This window comes from Rana temporaria, chromosome 1, assembly GCF_905171775.1.
Source record: "Rana temporaria chromosome 1, aRanTem1.1, whole genome shotgun sequence".
Lineage (NCBI taxonomy): Eukaryota > Metazoa > Chordata > Amphibia > Anura > Ranidae > Rana > Rana temporaria.
The window spans coordinates 11428234-11449271 of NC_053489.1; the positions used below are offsets into that span (position 1 = coordinate 11428234).

The window sequence follows — 21038 nt, forward strand, 5'->3', positions numbered from 1 at the left end:
GAGCTTCCTTGGGCTAAAAATGGTCCACAAGCTGCTGTATTTTATCTCTGCATGCCGGATGACTTGCGTGACTTACCCGCCACCAACTACGGTTCAAGTCACAATGTTTTAGTGCACTTTCTGTCTGGAAAACATACATTTTTCTGGCCACTGCTACAGCAGCGGCTGCAACAATACCTGCTTTTTCAAGCATGTGTACATGCCTAATTTTTCTGGCCTCTGGTGCTGCACTGTGGCTGCAAAAACAAAACAAAAAAAAGGCACATACATGTGTCAATTCCCCTTCATGATCGTTACCTTGTTGTGGTGAAGGGGCTTGCGTATCACAATGAAGCGACCACATCTATGAGTGTGTTGGCAATGGCAATGTTGGCACACCGCAGATGATAAGGTCGTTGCTTCATTGCGAACAGACCAAAAGCGATCGGCTGGATAATTGTGCATAGAAAAAAACATTAATTTTCTTTGTGATCATCTAAGGAGATCATTAAAGCCTACTAGGCCAACAATGGGCCCACACTGCAGAATCATTGTTTTCTGGGTCACTTAACTGTCACTGAACTACCTCAGCACAACCATAGGCTTTTAAAAACCCCCATCGCCTGCAATCTCCCAAATGTGCGCACAAGCACAGTCATCACTATACCAAGATTGACGCATAGAGGAATAACATTTATGTCATGAGTGTGTCAACTATTGACAACTCTTTGCGGTTGTCTAAATTCTATTCCATACACGTCTGCTGATAGGGGACGTAACAGGGATTAAACTGATAGGAATAGTACTACTTAACATAGCACTCATATTGGGATTGCACAGTACATTACACTGCGCACGCACAGATTTTTGTTAATTTAAAAAAAAAGAGCACAGCATCTGCGGAGCTGGGTATTTTTTGGCCGCGTTACTGAACGCTCATGCACAATGGCTATAAGCTCATGCATCCTTTTGCGGAGGTGACAAACCTGGTCAGTCAAACCAAAGGCAACATCATCGACTCCATCCCATATGCGATTTTTCTGGAGTGTGCCCTGCGAAGAGTGCTGGATCAGGCCGTAGATGAGCATGAAGAGGAAGAATTGTGCTCACCATCACCACCAGAAGCAGCCTTGTCATTGTCGATTGCTGGACCTGCGGCAACGCACAGTGAGTGAGTGAGTGAGTGAGTGAGAAACTTATATAGCGCAGCAACATGCGAACTGAATCGCCTCTGGGCGCTCATTGTCCCTTTCTCCTTTGTCCTCAAAAGAGATGGGTTTTGATCTTTCTCCTAAAGGCCAAGTACTGTAATTCTCCTACAACCAAATGCTGGTTGGTAAAGCATTCCATAGTCTAGGTCCTTGGACCGCAAATCTTCTTTCTGAGAGAGAGGAGTCTGAAGAAGAGGAGTCAGAGGAGGAAGGTGGCTTTGAGGAAGTGGAAGACCAACCATAGCAGGCGTCCCAGGGGGCTTGTTGTCACCTTTCAGGGACCCTTGGTGTTGTACGTGGCTGGGTGGAGGAAGAGACATTCAATGACGTCAGTGAGGACAAGGAATTGGACATGGCTAGCTTGGTATCCAACCTTGTGTAAATGGGGAGTTTGCGGTTGTGCAAATGGACTGTTTGCCGTTGTTTGCTGTGCGTAAAACGGGGAGTTTGGTCTGTCAGAGTTTGGTCTGTCACTGTGAACCCTAACCCTAACCCTGTTACAGACAGGGTTAGGGTTACAGATATGGTTTGGGTTACAGATAGGGTTAGGGTTACAGATAGGGTTAGAGTTAGGGTTAGGGTTACAGACAGGGTTAGGGTTAGGGTTACAGATTGTAACCCTAACCCTATCTGTAACCCTAACCCTAACCCTGTCTGTAAACCTAACCCTATCTGTAACCCTAACCCTAACCCTATCTGTTACCCTAACCCTAACCCTGTCTGTAACCCTAACCCTATCTGTAACCCTAACCCTAACCCTGTCTGTAACCATAACCCTAACCCTTACACTACCTAATCGATACAACATCATACCTGATGTTTTAAAGCACGTTATTCCAAACAATTTATGAATGTTAGGTGATTTATGCCCTTTATGGATTAAAAACGGACTCTGCGACAACTACGTCATTTTCCATGGGAGTTTTGCCATGGAACTTCCTCCGGCATGCCATAGTTCAGGTGTTAGTCCCCTTGAAACAACTTTTCCATCATTATTGTGGCCAGAAAGAGTCCCTGTGGGTTTTAAAATTCGCCTGCCCATTGAAGTCTATGGCGGTTCGCCCCGGTTCGCCCTTTCGCGAACATTTGCGGAAGTTCGCGTTCGCCGTTCGCGAACCAAAAATTTTAGGTTTGCGACATCACTAGTCAGGGGACCCCCGGGTTCATTGTTCTTATGTATTCACTTTGATAGTCAAGTTATTTTTTTTGGTTTGCAATTATGTAACCAGCTTCTCTTTCTTCCTCTCTTTTTTCACACCTTTTTTCCTTCCTCTTCTTGTGACTGTTCGCCTGAGTCTCCACGGATTCCGCAGCTGTCACCGGCCTCACATCCCAGGGCCTGGGTATCCGCCATCTTCGCACTTCAGGCATCCTGGTGAGTACCGCTCTCTAGATCAAGGTGAGTCTACATTTTTTGTTCTAGTCCTAACCACTCTGATCCATGTCTAATGCACATCCTTCTATACCCTCTCTCAAGATTTTCTCCCATAATGCTCAGGGTCTTAACTCTCCCGTTAAACGCAGGAAACTTTTCCAGCAATACCACTTCATGCATGCAGACATTCTCCTGTTACAGGAAAAATCAGCGTTACCCTCAATTTTTCTTAGCTACGGCAGATAACAAGACAAAAGGGGTGGCCACCTGCTTTGCTAAACACATTAATCTCTCTCAACCGGAGATTGTTGTTGACCCGCAAGGGCGCTACATCCTGGTCTCTGGTCACATTGACGGAGAGCTGTACACCTTTGTCTCATACTACACCCCCAATAAACTCTAACACCGCCTTCCATTTCTTGCTTGACAAATCAAGGGATGGGAAACCGATACCCAAGCGTCCCTCCAAACAAAGCGTTAAAATTGCTAAACTCTGCAGGGCTGATTGCTTTCTTCTGTGGAATTCAAGAGATACATGTGATAAAATAAATAAAAAAGTAACAAATAATAAAGACAAAAAAGTAACTAAACTGATGAGAAATAAAGACTTGTAAAGTGTAAATTATGGACAATGAGTAATAAATCTTGTGCTTGTCTCAGGTAGAGATGATAAAAATTGTGTTTCATTTCCTTTTGTTTCAATTTGTTATTCTAGCTATTTTGTTTCATTAATATCATATTTGGGATTCATATTCAGAATTTGTTTTATGTGTTTTATCAAATTTTCTTCAAATTTACAGATTTTTTTTCAATTTGAAACGCCAAATTTTAAATTGGTCGAATCAATAATGTAATAACGCACACAGTCTTTATTTCACAAATATGTTTACAGTTCAAATTCAGATTTAATTTGATGTAATATTAATATCTGAAATTTGAAAATTGGGGAATTCAAAATTCGTAAATCAAAAAATCTGGAACTCAGAAATTCGGAAATCGAAAAATAAGAATGAAAATTTGAAAATTCAAAAACCTGACAATTTGAAAATCTGAAATAATTATATAATGAACTAACCTAGTAATAATAACTTAACTATTACTAACTATTAAGTTATAGGTATCACAATTTTCTTTTAAAATGTGGTTGTTAGTGAATCTAACAAATACAAATTTATCTGAAGTTACGAATTATCCGTAATAATGAGTGCCGTATCTAAACAAATGGAAAGTAACAAATTAATAATAAAAAAAAATAATATAAATGTATTATTATTATTATTGTTATTTATTATTTTGTTTAGATACAGCATTCTTTATCTCGGCTAATTCGTAACTTTGGATACATTTGTATTTGTTACATTCGCTAACAGCCAAATTTGAAAGGAAATTCCAATACCTGTAATTTAATAGTTATTATTAGTTAGTTAATTATTTCAAATTTTTAGGTTTTTGGATTTTCGTTCTTCCTAATTTTCAAATTTTCTAATTCCGAATTTTAGAATTTACGAATTTACAAATTTTCTACACATTTTTACATTTACCAATTTATGGATTCTGAATTTTCAAATTTTACAAAATTTACCAATTGTCCGAACCCCAAATTTTCAAATTTATGAATTAAAAATTTCCAAATTTTCAAATTTATGGATTTCCGAATTCTGAATTTATGATGTTTCTAATTTTTTAAGTCAACCTTAGCACATTTTTTTTATTAATTCTGGATTTTCTAATTTCCAAATTTAATGATTTACGATATCCAAATTTTCTAATTTATGAATTTTCAAATTTTCCAAGTTTCTTGATTTCCGAATTTTCTAATTTATGAATTTTTGGAATTTTAGAATCTCCGGAAAAAAAAAATTGAAATGAAAACTACAATTTATTTCAGCAGTGCACATGTCTAATTTCAGGGACACACAAAATGTTTTATAGTGACATGTTGGGTATTTACTCAACACAATCTCATATTTTATATTTTATTAACAATTGGGGAAATGTATTTCATCTGTGTGCACTAAGATCTAATTAACTGTGTTTTTATAATATGTATTGGATAAACTGTTTTATTAAAAACATAAAGTGACATAAAACCCACCAACATTTTATTCCCCGGGGTCTCTGCTATCGGACAATATAGAATGTTTAGGGGGGTAACTAATCTTCAGTAAAAGTGATGAAGGTGATATTGTAGAAGAAATGGCGCACATTTGTAGGATGAATGTTGTATTTCTATATTATGGAGGTGTGATGTGATTGGTCAGGAAATGGTCAGGTGGTGTGCAGTGATGACGTCACAAGGAATCTCATTCTGTACTATTTTATGGAATGAAATCTCTTTTGATGTCCTAATCATTAGAGGTGAACCTGGAGCTGCTTATTGGTTAACACAAGACAAGCAGGCTCAAAGACTTTCTCAGTTCTTGAAGCAGGGAGTTTTTCAGTTGGTATATAATCTGTGCGTTAATATTTGATAGGGAATGTTTGGAACCTTGGTTACTCTTTACTCTTTATTATTTCGATTATTTGTTCAAAGTTTATCATCTTTTATATGTTTATGTTGAACTCTTTAACATGGTTCTATGATCCATGACTTTAACACTGCTTAGACACCCTGTCCCCATTCTGGTCTACCGAATGCCGATATACGGCCGGTGCTCCAACATTGAGACAAACACCACAGGAATGTAATTGAACCAAATCTGTAATAGCTCACCCCTCCCCTTACCTGATATATTCTAGTTTCGCACTGTATATCCCCCTTCCCTTATCTCTACCAGGGGATGTACCTCCTCTTTAACCAAATAGGACAACTTGGGGTGGCAGGCCACCTCACATATCTTTGGATGTTCTTTATAGCTTGGTACTGGGCAACCCCCACACAATAGCGTATAGTGGTGCTGGTGCTCTGGCATGTGTGTGAATACCCTCTACGCTCTGTACCTCTCCGATTTGAACCCCCCTCTGAGGAAGTTGGATGAATTCCTCCCCCTCATCGGTATATCCTTTGCAACTACAATACACTACTGATTCCCTACGTACCCATAGTTTCCCCCCCTTTCCTGACTCAGCCCCCCTCTATCCCCTTCCCTTAACCATGATGGACAACACCAACCCTTCCCCCTTACAAATTAAACTATACTCATTAAACATTTGCGGATTCAACACCCCTGAACACGATCACAGTTGCTGTTTACTCTACAGAAAACCAAGACACATATTGCTCTTATACAAGAAACTCACTTCCGAAAGGGATAGTATCTCCAAGCTCCATAACCATCATTTCCCGACGGTTTATCACGCTCCCAATGAGGCAGCAAAATCGAAAGGTGTCTCTATCTTGATCTCGAACCACTGCCCTAGTCAGATCTCAAAGAGACGTCCAGGGTAGATATCTCTTCCTTAAAGGAACATTTCATGACAGACCCATCACCATCACAAACATATATGCCTCAAACTCGCAACGAGTAACCTTCTTTCGCTAAACCTTTCATCAACTTACCGCCTTTCAATCAGGCACTCTGTAGGCAGGGATTTCAATGTTCCACTGACACCCTCCCAAGACACATCCAACAGGTCCTCCTGTCTAACATATAGAGCCCTCCGCGCAATAAAATCCCAACTTAGCACCTTGATCCTCCATGATACCTGGTGCACACTATACCCGAACGTAAAAGATTTCACCTTCTTCTCCCCTCTGCATAAAAAATATTCCAGAATTGATAATTTCTTCATTACACAAGACGACCTTACATTACTTACAGAGGCCACAATTGAACCCATGGTACTCTCGGACCATCACCTCATAACAATGACTCTTATGCTGCGTACAGACGGTCATTTTTTGTGATGAAAAAAAAGGCCGTTTTAAATCATGAAATAAAACAACGTTTTTGAAACTTCATTTTCAAAAACAACGTTGCCTACACACCATCGTTTTTTCAAAATGCTCTAGCAAAGCGCGATTACGTTCAGCACTCTTTTCCATTGAAACTAGCTTCATAACTTGCTTCTGAGCATGCGCGGGTTTAAAAAACGTCGTTTTAAACGTCGTTTTGCCCACACACTATCATTTTCATTGACACAAAAAACGACGTTTTGAAAAACGACACCAAAAATTTGAGCATGTTCAAATTTTTTTTTGTCGTTTTTCAGAAGACATAAAACAACGTTTTCCCCACACACGGTCATTTTAAATGACGTTTTCAAAAACGTCATTTTTTTTCATCACAAAAAACAACTGTCTGTACGCGGCATGACACTCCCGTTGAGGCGCATTAGATCTAAGATCTGGCGCCTAGATGATTCTCTACTGTTAGATATGGAAAATCCCCCAAAGTTACCTGAACGCCTTTCTCAATATTTCACAGAAAATGTCACTGGGGATACCTCACCTACTGTTACATGGGCCGCCCATAAATGTGTCATTAGAGACAAACTTATCTCCTTATCGGCCAAAATAAACAAATTCAGAAATATTGAGGAATTGTCTGAATGTATAAAATCACTCGAACGTGCGCACAAACTATCCCAAGCTAATAATTGTCTCACTGACCTTTTGAAAGCAAGGGAAGAATTATTAGAGGAACTTCAAAAGACGCTCAAATGTAAATACGCTCTAACCCAAAAATGATTTTATTAATTTGGTAATAAGACTGGAAAATTACTGGCGAGAGCCCTACAGAAGAAAAAAAAATGGCTTACACCATACATGCTATCAAGACCCAATCCGGAAATAATATAGCCAATACAGAAGACATAGCTAGCCACTTTGTGACTTATTTTTCCAAATTGTATAACTTACCCAAAGCACATTCAAGTCACCCCTCCCCTGACCAATCCAGGATCATAAATACATTTTTATCCAGGTATAGCCCGTCTCCACTTAACTCAGACGAACTGAGAGACTTAGACCTATGTATCTCAACAGAGGAGGTCCTCATGGCATTGAAACAGACAAGAGCCCGGGCCCGGAAGGTCTATCGACAAGTTATTATAAATCTTTCTCTGAAATACTGACCCCTCAATTTTTCAAAGCTTTTAATGATCTACCCTCCTCCCCCCTAAATAATAAAGATATCTTGGAAGCCTACATTACACTAATTCCGAAACCAGGTAAAGACACCATGGTGGTATCAAATTACCGCCCCATCTTCCTACTTAACGTAGACGTGAAGCTCTACACAAAATTCTTGGCAAACCGTCTACTCCCCCTGCTCCCCAGATTAATCTCATTTGACCAAGTTGGCTTTATCCCTGGCAGAGAAGCAAGGGATAACACCACAAAGGCCATAAACATACACCATTGGCTAACATCCACAGCAACTAAAGGTTTCTTTCTTTCCCTTGATACAGAGAAGGCATTGGACAGGTTGGCCTGGGACTATATGTCAGCTGCACTACAAGCACTAGGACTTCCCACACGTCTTCTACAAATGATCATGACTCTATACTCATCAAAATTTTTGTTTATAGCACAAAAAAAGCAGAGATGATCAAATATCACCAAACGAAAGTTCTATTTGTGAGAAAAAAAAAACGTCAATTTTGGAAACCACGTCACACGACCACGCAATTGTCAGTGAGCGACGCAGTGCCGAATCGCAAAAAGTGGCCTGGTCATTTAGCAACAAAATGGTCCAGGGCTTAAGTGGTTAAAGACCCTCCAATCCATATATTTTCTGAAATCACATGACCTGTAGAATAAACAGAAGGTGTTACTGATTTTAATATTTGTGCAAATGTATCAAAACAATCTATTCGCAAAAAGTTCTCTAAAATCATTATTAGTGGATGTAAACACAGCAAATTTTACAAACATCCCTCCTAAATTCCTACTAAATATAAAAGATAAAACTGTATTGAGTTAACCACTACTGGGCATTTTCACCTCTTCCTGCCCAGGCCAATTTTCAGCTTTCAGCACTGTCACGCTTTGAATGACAATTGCGCAGTCGTGCGATGTGGCTCTCAAACAAAATTGACATCCTTTTTTTCCCACAAATAAAGCTTTTTTTTGGTGGTTTTTGGTCACCTCTGCAGTTTTTTATTTTTGCGCTAACAAAATACAAAAATAGGGCGACAATTTTGAAAAAAAAAACAATATTTTTTACTTTTTGCTATAATAAATATCTCAATTAACCCTCCTGGCGGTATCCCCGAGCGTGACTAGGGGTGGATTTTTTAGGCTGAAATCGGTAACCCCGAGTCACGCTCGGGGTAGCTATGCAGAGCCTGCAGCGTGCGCTGGCGTACCTTGTTCCTGGATCCAGCGATGCCACCGCGCTGTGTGAGTGAGCGGGACCTCGCTCGATTCACACAGTGAATGAATGAATGAATGAATGAATGAAAAACTTATATAGCGCGGCACATGCGAACTGAATCGCCTCTGGGCGCTGGTTGTTCGTGTCTCTTGTCATCAGAAGAGCAGGGTTTTGATCTGCTTTCTGAAAGACAGGTGGTTTTGCTCCAACCGAATGCTGGTTGGTAAAGCATTCCATAGCCTGGGACCTTGGAAAGCAAACCTTCTTTCTCCTTTGGACTTGTATTTGGTTTTTGGAACCTTGACCAGATTTTGGTCGGTGGATCGCAGAATGCGGTTGGAATTGTGAGGTTTGAACTTGTCGCATAGATATCTTGGAGCCTTCCCATGGATGCACTTATGTGTCAGGCAGAGTGCTTTGAATGCAATTCTGTCTTTCACTGGCAACCAGTGAAGGGATCTCAGTGAAGGTGAGATTGATTCCCATGATTTTTTCCCAGTCACAAGTCTTGCGGCCGTATTCTGTACGACTTGTAGACGAGCGATTTGGTACTTAGGGAGCCCGAGGTAAAGGGCATTTGCATAGTCCAGTCTGGAATTCACAATTGTTCCCACCACGACTGCTACGTCTTCTTTGGGGATAAATGGAATAAGTCTGCGTAGTAGGCGCATCAAATGGTGCGATCCGCTGACTACTGACCCTATTTGTGCGTCCATTGTCATGAAGGTGTCAAAAGTGACTCCTAGACTTTTGACTTTGGAGCTAGGGGAGATGATTTGTCCCAGAATGGGCGATGGTGTCCAGTTTGTTGCCAGTTGACTCTTCCGACTGGCGTTAAACATAAAAAGTTCTGTTTTAGAGCTATTGAGTTTAAGATAACTCTTAGTCATCCAGTTTTCTATTGAAGAGAGACATTTCTCTAATCTGAGATGATGATCCTTTTTGTTGCAGATGCGAAAATACAGTTGCGTGTCGTCTGCATAAGAGTGATAGAGTAGTTCTTGGCTACTGATAATATCAAAGAGAGGACGAAGATAGATGTTGAACAGTACCGGTGACAGGGGGGATCCTTGGGGGACCCCACATGGCACCGTGCGTTTTTCCGACGTGAAAGATCCCAGTTTCACTGTTTGTGATCGGTTTCCAAGAAAAGAGGAAAACCATGGTAAAGCATCTTCTGCGACTCTGGCGACTTCTGCTAGTCGTCTCAGTAACAATTTATGGTCTACTGTGTCGAAGGCTGCGCTTAGGTCCAGCAGAACCAGGAGACAAGATTCTCCTTCGTCTGCGGCCTCGAGCGCATCGTCCCATATTTTCAGTAAGGCCGTTTCCGTCCCGTGTCCGGGACGGAAACCGGATTGAAATGGATCAAGTAGGTTGTGGGTATCCAGATGCTGTTGCAGCTGTTGTACCACCACTTTCTCCATTATCTTGGAGAGAACATTTAGACCTGTTATGGGACGGCGGTGAGTTGGGTCCATGGGATCCAAATTAGGTTTTTTCAAGATGGGCTGGATTGTGCCCTCTTTCAGCAGGGAAGGCACTATGCCTTCCTTAAATGACTGATTAATAAGCTGTGTGATTGGAGGTGCCAGGATGTCGGCACATTCCTTCAGTAGCTTGGTGGGAATGATGTCATTGGGTGCTGTGCTGTTCCGCAACGCACCAATGATATTTTTGGTGGTATTGACGGAGATTGGTTCCAGAATGAACTTAGTTGATTGTAGAAGATTTCTGTCGGTGTTTTGTAGTTGATTGAAGAGGGGGCTGAGCGGAGTATTGTTTTGCAGAATACTTACCCGAATTCTTTCAATTTTGTTGATGAAGAAATCCGATAGTTCATTACAGAGCTCTTGGGTGTCTGAAGTGGGGACTTCAAGACATCCCGGATTCATGGTCTGGGTGACCATCCTGAAGAGTTCTCGTGGGCGATTCATGGCGCTGTTAATCACCATGGAAAAGTGATGTTTTTTGGCTTTGAAGATTTCTTTGTGATATCGTGTTGTTATTGCTTTGTAGATGCTGAGGCGGTCTTCTGAAGGGCTTCTTTTCCAGGCGGCTTCCGCCCTTCTGCGCTCTTGCTTCAGTAGCGACAGCTGGTTATTGAACCAGCTGGACTTTTTTTCCCGGATGCGGACTTTGCGCTTTGGTGCTGCTAAGTCGGCTGATTGTAGCAGAGCTGCATTTATGGCATCCAGTGTATCCGAGGCTGCTAGCTGAGGAGGAATAGCCCCAATTCGGTTTCCCAGGGTAGATTTGAAGAGTTCTGAGTGGAGCTTCTTCTGAGATCTAGCCCAGTGTATTGTCACCGGCTTGGGTGCTTTTATAACTAGTGGAATTTTGGGAATTGTGAAGCTAATTGCATGGTGGTCTGTCCATGGCAAAGGTTCATTACCCAAAATGTTTATTTTCAGATTTTGTCTGAAAATTAGGTCGAGTGTGTGACCTGAAGCATGCGTGGGTCCGCATATAAGTTGCTGTAGTCCTAACCCTTCCAGGTGGTCGATGCAGGCATCCGCGATGGGATCCTGTGAGGAGTTGGCCCACAGATTGAAATCCCCGAGCAGCAAAAGATGATTGCTGTTAAGGGAGTAAGTGGATATGAGACAGTGTCCTGCTGTGCCGCCGATCTCCGTTCCCTGCGACGTTACGACGCACGGGGGTGGAGAACGGCGCCAAATTCAAAAAGGTAAACAAACACTATACATACAGTATACTGTAATCTTATAGATTACAGTACTGTATGTAAAAAAAACACACACCCCTTGTCCCTAGTGGTCTGCCCAGTGCCCTACATGTACTTTTATATAATAAAAACCTTTCTTTCTGCCTGCAAACTATAGATTGTCCATAGCAACCAAAAGTGTCCCATTATGTCAAAAATGGTTTTAGATCAGCTAGAAAACAGCGATAATAAATTATAATCACTTGCAGAATTGTGCGATAGCGATTTGTGGGAAAATTCGTCATAAAAAAAAAAATTACAGCGACAATTCTGCAACTGAGTAAATTTCAGTGACTTTGAGTTGATTACATTATTGAATAATTTGTATTAGAATTATATTATTATTTGTTATAATTATTTATAATTATTTATTATATTATAATTGATAATTTTGTTTTTAAAAAAAATGTCATACCCGGGATGCCTATTAGATTCTTGTTTGGTCAGATTTAAGTGAGTTATTCCTAAGAATTGCAGGCCTACAGTATAAAACGCCAAATTTCCTTGCAAATAATGGTACCGCTTTCAGCACCTTTTTTATGAAAGAATCATACCAACAGGGAGGTTAAAGTAGTGTTTCTTTCACCAGGGGATTAATTACCACGTGGGGGGATCCAAAATCCCCTTTTGGGGATGCACTCACCACAAAGATGTAAATAAAATGCTCATCAAATCAATGTCACCTCCGCTGATATCTCTGCAATATCCACCAACGCTACCAGATCCGCAGTACATATGAGGGAATAAATGGCCACATAGAGTAGTACCGTTTTAAAAGTTTATTGCCACAAACCCTTGATACCCCCTTAATAATATGCGTACCATGAATAAATCATAATAATGCAGAAAAAATGAATAATGAACGTTCAGACCGTGACCCTGAGGACATCTGGTGTCTAGTTCCTCCAGCGTCTTCCTGATTCCCAGTCCGTGGAGCGCACGCGGCACTTGCGGTTGTCCGATGGGTAGTCACGCGCTGACGCGTTTCATCACTTCCTGACTTTGTCTGACTATTCCCCATGACAACCGGCTTTAAGCATCTGTCCCTCCCGGCCGTTGCGTGACGTCAGACACACTCACGTGCGCTCGACGGCATCACCCATCCATAGTATAGACATTTAACTTCCTATGGTAGTGGGCGGGAGAAGGACGGTATGCACATTTGTGAATCAGGCCAGTCACCATCCCCACTTGCTATGGCTAAGCAGTGAGCAATATTACTGGCACCTTACATCATAAAATCATTACTTAGAGCACCAATCTGTTGTAAATCATAGAGAATATAACCAGCATTCGCATGTATAAAAACATATGAAACGATTATATATATACAACATACAAAATTATTAAAATATTAAAATATTAAACGCCTGTCCATCCCGCCCTAATGGGATTATCGACAGTTTAATGCTCATTTTAAAATGTGAATAGTGTTTGATGGGAGCATATTAATAACATTTTATATAGTTGATAGTGTTACTGCTGTGAATGTTTTATAGCATCACATATTCCTTACATAAAACATATGTATATCTGTATACACATGTCAAATAGTATGATGTTCTATCCGGTATTACTAATGCCCCCTAGAGAGAAGTATATTGACCTCCACCCACCCGATGCTATTTAAAGTTTATGTTAAATCATTAAAAGCACTTAAACTAGGTAGGCTGGAATAATTTACAGTAAACCGGGTAGACTAGGATCCGATAAAACATTGGAGGAAATTCAGAGGAATTTCTCCAAAAAGTTAGTCGATAAAGGACACAAAAGAGAGGTATGCTTCCGTAGAATTTCAATTAAAATTCCATATCAAGTGTCACTGATGAAACAGTTAATGTCCAACTCTAAATTCAGGCCTTTGGGTACTAAAACATCAGTTAAAAAAAAAAAAAACATTTTGTTTCTCGCTTAGATAATTCTCGAACTCTGTGAGAGCCTCTCCAATGTTTCTCTAGATGCTCTATACCCCAAAACTCCAGACCTGAAGCATCTTAGTTGTGTTTTAGTTTCAAATGAAGGGATACGTTATGGTCCTTGAAACCTATATTAATGTTGTGAATATGTTCCGCTATCCTAATTCTCAACAGTCTTTTCGTACATCCAATATAGAGCAGGCCACAGAGGCATCTTAAAGCGGGGGTTCACCCTAAAAAAAAATTCTAACATTACAATGAGCTGACCTGTGACACGGACATAATGCTGGTCTTTTTTTTTTTTTTTTCATACATACTATTTTATCTGTATTTTCTCCCCGGATTTCCCGCGGGAGTGGGCGTTGCTATTCACAGGGTAAGTGATTGACGGTTTTCCGACCGGCGCATACAGCGCGTCACGACTTGCCAAAAGAAACCAAACGTCGGGTCGGCTCTATATGGCGCTATACGGCGCCTGCGCACCGACGTTCGGCGTAGAAGACGTAGGGGCATGTCGAGGGAAGTGTGTTTACAAGAGAAGCAGAAATCAACACCGGTAGCAGGAAATTCGAAGGGATGGGGTTTCATTTCACAGTTTCATACCCAGTATAAGGAAGTAGAATCTGTCTTCAATGAACATTGGCACATCCTATTGATGGACAAAAAACTATGTACAGTATTACTACCAAGGCCTCAATTTATATACAGGAAAGCTCCCAATAATGGGGATGTAGTGATCAAAAAAATCTTGGACCTCAATCCTTCTGGGACCGCAATGGTTTTTCTGCCTGCAGGAAAAGCAAACCATGCAGAGAAGTAGCCAGACTGATGAGAGGTTTGGAGAATTTAATCTCCCCTTCGAATAATCAACAATTTGATATCAAACAATTTATTACATGCAACACTAACTTTGTAGTTTATGCTTTAAGATGCCTCTGTGGCCTGCTCTATATTGGACGTACGGAAAGACTGTTGAGAATTAGGATAGCGGAACATATTCACAACATTAATATAGGTTTCAAGGACCATAACGTATCCCTTCATTTTAAACTAAAACACAACTAAGATGCTTCAGGTCTGGAGTTTTGGGGTATAGAGCATCTAGAGAAACATTGGAGAGGCTCTCACAGAGTTCGAGAATTATCTAAGCGAGAAACAAAATGGATCTTTTTAACTGATGTTTTAGTACCCAAAGGGCTGAATGTAGAGTTGGACATTAACTGTTTCATCAGTGACACTTGATATGGAAGTTTAATTGAAATTCTACCTCTCTTTTGTGTCCTTCATCGACTAACTTTTTGGAGAAATTCCTCTGAATTTCTTCCAATGTTTTATCGGATCCTAGTCTACCCGGTTTACTGTAAATTATTCCAGCCTACCTAGTTTAAGTGCTTTTAATGATTTAATATAAACTTTAAATAGCATCGGGTGGGTGGAGGTCAATATACTACTCTCTAGGGGCATTAGTAATACCGGATAGAACATCATACTATTTGACATGTGTATACAGATATACATATGTTTTATGTAAGGAATATGTGATGCTATAAAACATTCACCGCAGTAACACTATCAACAGGCGACTTATTACATGCAGTAACAAAACAGCATGAAAAGATTAATATTAGTCTGTGTACAAAGGGGTGTTAAAATGTTATTAATATGCTCCCATCAAACACTATTCACATTTTAAAATGAGCATTAAACTGTCGATAATCCCATTAGGGCGGGATGGACAGGCGTTTAATATTTTAATATTTTAATAATTGTGTATGTTGTATATATATAATCGTTTCATATGTTTTTTATACATGCGAATGCTGGTTATATTTATATTTATGATTTACAACAGATTGGTGCTCTAAGTAATGATTTTATGATGTAAGGTGCCGGTAATATTGCTCACTGCTTAGCCATAGCAAGTGGGGATGGTGACTGGCCTGATTCACAAGTTTGCATACCGTCCTTCTCCCGTCCACTACCATAGGAAGTTAAATGTCTATACTATGGAGGGGTGATACCGTCGAGCGCACATGAGTGCGTCTGACGTAACGCAATGGCAGTGAGGGACAGATGCTTAAAGCCGGTTGTCATGGGGAATAGTCATGCCCTCAGACAAAGTCAGGAAGTGATGAAACGTGTCAGGGCGTGAATACACATCGGACAACCGGAAGTGACGCGAGCGCTCCACGAACTGGGAACCAGGAAGACGCTGGAGGAACTAGACACCAGGGCCCGGATTCATGTAGAAGAGCGCATCTTTGTGCGGGCGTAACGTATCCTATTTACGCTACGCCTCCGCAACTTTGACAGGTAGGTGCAGTATTCACAAACCAAAGTTGCGGCGGCGTAGCGTAAATAGGCTGGCGTAAGCCCGCCTAATTCAAATGTGGAGGATGTGGGCGTGTGTTATGTAAATTTCTTGTGACCCCACGTAAATGACGCTTTTTACGAACGGCGCATGCGCCGTCCGTGGAAGTATCCCAGTGCGCATGCTCCAAATAAACCCGCAAGAAGCCAATGCTTTCGACGTGAATGTAAATTAAGCACAGCCCTATTCGTGAACGACTTACGCAAATGACGTAATCGATTGAAAATTCAACGCTGGCCCGACGTCCATACTTAACATTGGTACGCCTCATATACGCCTCATGTAGTAGGGGTAACTTTACGCCGGAAAAAGCCTAACGTAAACGGCGTATCTGTAATGCGACGGCCGGGCGTACGTTCTTGAATTGGCGTATCTAGCTGATTTACATATTTCTAGGCGTAAATCAGCGTACACGCCCCTAGAGGCCAGCGTAAATATGCAGTTAAGATACGACGGCGTAGGAGACTTACGCTGGTTGTATCTTATACTAATTCTGACGTATCTGATTCTTTGAATCAGGCGCCAAGATGCGACGCCTCAGACTCAGAGATACGATGGCGTATCTGGAGATACACCGTCGTATCTCCTACATGAATCCGGGCCCAGATGTCCTCAGGGTCACGGTCTGAGCGTTCATTATTCATTTTGTCTGCATTATTATGATTTATTCATGGTACGCATATTATTAAGGGGGTATCAAGGGTTTGTGGCAATAAACTTTTAAAACGGTACTACTCTATGTGGCCATTTATTCCCTCATATGTACTGCGGATCTGGTAGCGTTGGTGGATATTGCAGAGATATCAGCGGAGGTGACATTGATTTGATGAGCATTTTATTTACATCTTTGTGGTGAGTGCATCCCCAAAAGGGGATTTTTCGATCCCCCATGTGGTGAAAGAAGCACTACTTTAAAGACTTTACGATCCCTCACAAATCATCCCTTTCTACTGCACAGATTACCTCTGGTTTACATGTTCTGAATCTTTAAAACGATGGTTTGATTGCAGCGCTGCTACAGTGATATTTTGGACTCTGGTTTATTCTTGAGTTTTTATGACTGTTTATATGTGCAAATATCACAGTGCTTTAAAAATCAGTAGCACCTTCTTTTTATTTTACTGGACATGTGCTTTCAGAAAATGTATGGTTTGGAGGGTCTTTTACAAACTCTGAAAGCTGTAAATGAAAAAAGAAAAACCTCCAGATTTTTTGAGAATTTTCACTATTTCTCAAAAAGGCAACATTTTTAATTTACAAATATTTGTTATTTATTAACTCAATTCAAGTTTAGCTTTTATATTTAGAAGGAACTTGGAAGGGATGTTATAAAATGTGCTGTGTTTGTATCTGCTAATAATGATTTTAGTGCATTTTTACAAAAATATTGTTTGGTAAACATTTGCGCAAATATCGCAGGACCTTAAAAATCAGTAGCAACTCCCTTGTTTCTACTGCTCCTATGCTTTCAGAAAACGTAAAGCTTGGGGGGTCTTTTACAAATTCAGAAAGCTGTAAGTGAAAAAATAAAACCTCCAGATTTTTAGAGAAATGTTATTTATCATGTTGTGTACGTTCAGTTTTTACCATTTTGCAAAAAAGTGCAATTTAAAATGTACAAATATTTATTATTGATTAACTCAATACAGGTTGAGTTTTAAAATTTAGTAGGAATTTAGCAGGAATTTTGTAACATTTCAGCTAATAATTATTTTAGTGTCTTTTTAGCAAAAATATTGCTTTGTAAACATTTGCACAAATATCGTGGGGCCTTAAAAGTCAAATCGGTAAGCCCTTCTTTTAATTCTACTGGTCCTATACTTTCATAAAATATATGGTTTGGGGTGTCTTTTACAAACTCTGAAAGCTGTAAAGGAATAATGAGAATGTTTTTGAGAAATGTGGTCATTTACATTTTTGCGTACATGAAATTTTCACCATTTTTGCCATCATTTAAAGATTACAAATAATTGTTATTTATTAACCACTTCAATAATGGCGTTTTGTCAAATTACGTCCACAAGGTGACTCTGCCATCCTGGGTGGACGTCATATGACGTCCTCGGGCCTCCCGGCCGCTAGGGGGTATCCCGCGGGTGCCGATGCGCATGCGTACCATTAATCGGCAGGCACAGAGCCAGGGACGTGGATCTCTGTGTGTAAACACAGATATCCATGTCCTGTCAGGGAGAGGAGAGCGATGGTGTGTCTCTTGTACATAGGGACAACGATCGGTCACCTCCCCCAGTCAGTCCCCTCCCCCCACAGTTATAATAATTTCCTAGGAAACACATTTAACCCCTTGATCGCCCTCTAGTGTTAACCCCTTCCCTGCCAGTCACATTTATACAGTAAGCAGTGCATATTTATAGCACTGTTCGCTGTATAAATGTGAATGGTCCCAAAATAGTGTCAAAAGTGTCTGAACTGTCTGCTACAATATCGCAGTCCTGACAAAAATTCCAGATAACTGTCATTACTAGTAAAAAAAAAAAATACAAAAATTTCATAAATCTATCCCCTATTTTGTAGGTGCCATAATTTTTGGGCAAACCAATCACTATACGCTTATTAAAAGAATATGTATCGGTCTAAACTGAGAAAAAAATTGTTTAAAAAAAAAATTTGGATATTTATTATAGCAAAAAGTAAAAAATATTGTGTTTTTTTTTTAATTGTCGCTCTATTTTTGTTTATAGCGCAAAAAAAAAAATGCAGAGGTGATCAAATACCACAAAAAAAGCTTTATTTGTGGGAAAAAAAGGATGTAAATTTGGTTTGGATAACAAAGTCGCACGACCGCGCAATTGTCATTCAAAGCGTGACAGTGCTGAAAGCTGAAAATTGGCCTGGGCAGGAAGGGGTGAAAATGCCCGGTAGTGGTTAACTCAAGTTTTAGCTTTTATATTTAGTAGGAATTTAGCAGGGATGTTTGTAAAATTTGATAATAATAATGATTTTAGAGAATTTTTTTGCGAATAGATTGTTTTGATATACATTTGCGCAAATATCGAAGTGCGTTAAAATCAGTAGCACCTTCTTTTTATTCTACAGGTCATGTGATTTCAGAAAATATATGGATTGGAGGGTCTTTAACCACTTAAGCCCCGGACCATTTTGTTGCTAAATGACCAGGTCACTTTTTACGATTCGGCACTGCGTCGCTCACTGATAATTGCGCGGTCGTGCGACGTGGTTTCCAAACAAAATTTACGTCCTTTTTTTCTCACAAATAGAACTTTCTTTTGGTGGTATTTGATCATCTCTTTGGTTTTTATTTTTTGTGCTATAAACAAAAATAGAGCGACAATTTTGACGAGTATTGAGCCATGATCATTTGTAGAAGACGTGTGGGAAGTCCTAGTGCTTGTAGTGCAGCGGACATATAGTCCAAGGCCAACCTGTCGAACGCCTTCTCTGTATCAAGGGAAATAAAGAAACCTTTAGTTGCAGTGGATGTTAGCCAATGGTGTATGTTTATGGCCTTTGTGGTGTTATCCCTTGCTTCTCTGCCAGGGATAAAGCCAACTTGGTCAACTGAGATTAATCTGGGGAGCAGGGGGAGTAGACGGTTTGCCAAGAATTTTGTGTAGAGCTTCACGTCTACGTTAAGTAGGGAGATGGGGCGGTAATTTGATACCACCGTGGTGTCTTTACCCAGTTTCGGAATAAGTGTAATATGGGCTTCCAAGATATCGTTATATTATATTATATTATTTAGGGGGGAGGAGGGTAGATCATTAAAAGCGTTGACAAATTGAGGGATCAGTATTTCAGAGAAAGATTTATAATAACTTGTCGATGGACCGTCCGGGCCCGGGCATTTGTCTGCCTTTATCTGTTTCAATGCCCTGAGGGCCTCCTCTGTTGAGATAGATAGGTCTAGGTCTGTCAGTTCATCTGAGTTAAGTGGAGACGGGCTATATCTGGCTAAAAATGTATTTATGATCCTGGGTTGGTCAGGGGAGGGGTCACTTGAATGTGCATTGGGTAAATTATACAATTTGGAAAAATAAGTCACAAAGTGGCTAGCTATGTCTTCTGTATTGGCTATATTATTTCCGGATGGGGTCTTGATAGTATGTATGGTGTAAGCCATTTTTTTTCTTTTGTAGGGCTCTCACCAGTAATGTTCCAGCCTTATTACCAAATTAATAAAATAATTTTTGGGTTAGAGCGTTCATTTCAGTGTCTTTTGAAGTTCCTCTAATAATTCTTCCCTTGCTTTCAAAGGGTCAGGGAGACAATTATTAGCTAGGGATAGTTTGTGCGCACGTTCGAGTGATTTTATATGTTCGGGCAATTCCTCAATACGGGCCTTTCTGAATTTGTTTATTTTGGCCGATAAGGAGATAAGTTTGCCTCTAATGGTCCGAGAGTAACATGGGTTCAATTGTGGCCTCTGTGAGTAATGTAAGGTCGTCTTGTATAATGAAGAAATTATCAATTCTGGAATATTTTTTATGCGTGAGTGAATAACAGCGCTACAAATGGGAACTGAATCGCCTCAAGTCGCTTATTTCCATCCAGTGTTGTCCTTATCCTTCAGAAGAGATGAATCTTAAGTTTTTTTTCCTGAAGGCCAGAGTGCAAGATAGCCTGCTTGTCTTGTGCTAACCAATTAGCGGTGATGATCAAGCACCAAAAAGGCAAGGGAGAGGACTATCACGGGTCTCGTGTGGGTTTGGTTCTGCTTCAGATTGAAACAAAACAGTTCTAGAATATTGAAGAGAGGGAGGACTCTGGGTTCATTGCGGATGCAGGGAGGCGCGTCAAATTGAATGGGAGAAAACTCCTGTACGAGGGGAGATGAAAGGAAGATACCCTTCAAGTGACGTTGTGGATTACATGTTCCACGCCAACATCTAGTGCAACAGGTGGAGAGAGATATAACTTTAGAGTCCTATGATGTCCGGAGGGGTATGAAAATGTCACCTTTCAGAGGAAGATGTATATTTTATCTTTGGTTGTTTCTGCCTATCGTGTGTTCCTTCCATATAGCGGGTGCTTAAAGTATCCATGTCGGGTATTATGGAAGAAAGTTAGTTCCAGGAACCATGCTGTATGAGGATTCGGAATTGTGGTGTGTCTTTTGCTGCATGCAGGTTGTACGTGTATGTAGGGGAGACGGCATTGAGTATTGTTGTATGCGATCTGGAGGGGTAAGCTGTTCAAGCAGGTAAATTGGAATTGGGCATATT

At 40.4% G+C, this 21038-nt stretch overlaps 1 protein-coding gene across 1 annotated transcript in view; it reads left to right on the top strand.

Moving 5' to 3' along the window:
* Window positions 1-917: 917 nt before the first annotated feature.
* Window positions 918-21038, top strand: part of LOC120928833 (extracellular calcium-sensing receptor-like) — a 42477-nt gene continuing 22356 nt past the window's right edge. The window contains exons 1-2 of the mRNA XM_040340258.1: window positions 918-1146; window positions 2504-2565. Of these exons, the coding sequence (XP_040196192.1) occupies window positions 918-1146; window positions 2504-2565 (291 nt within the window). The remainder of the gene's footprint in view (window positions 1147-2503; window positions 2566-21038) is intronic.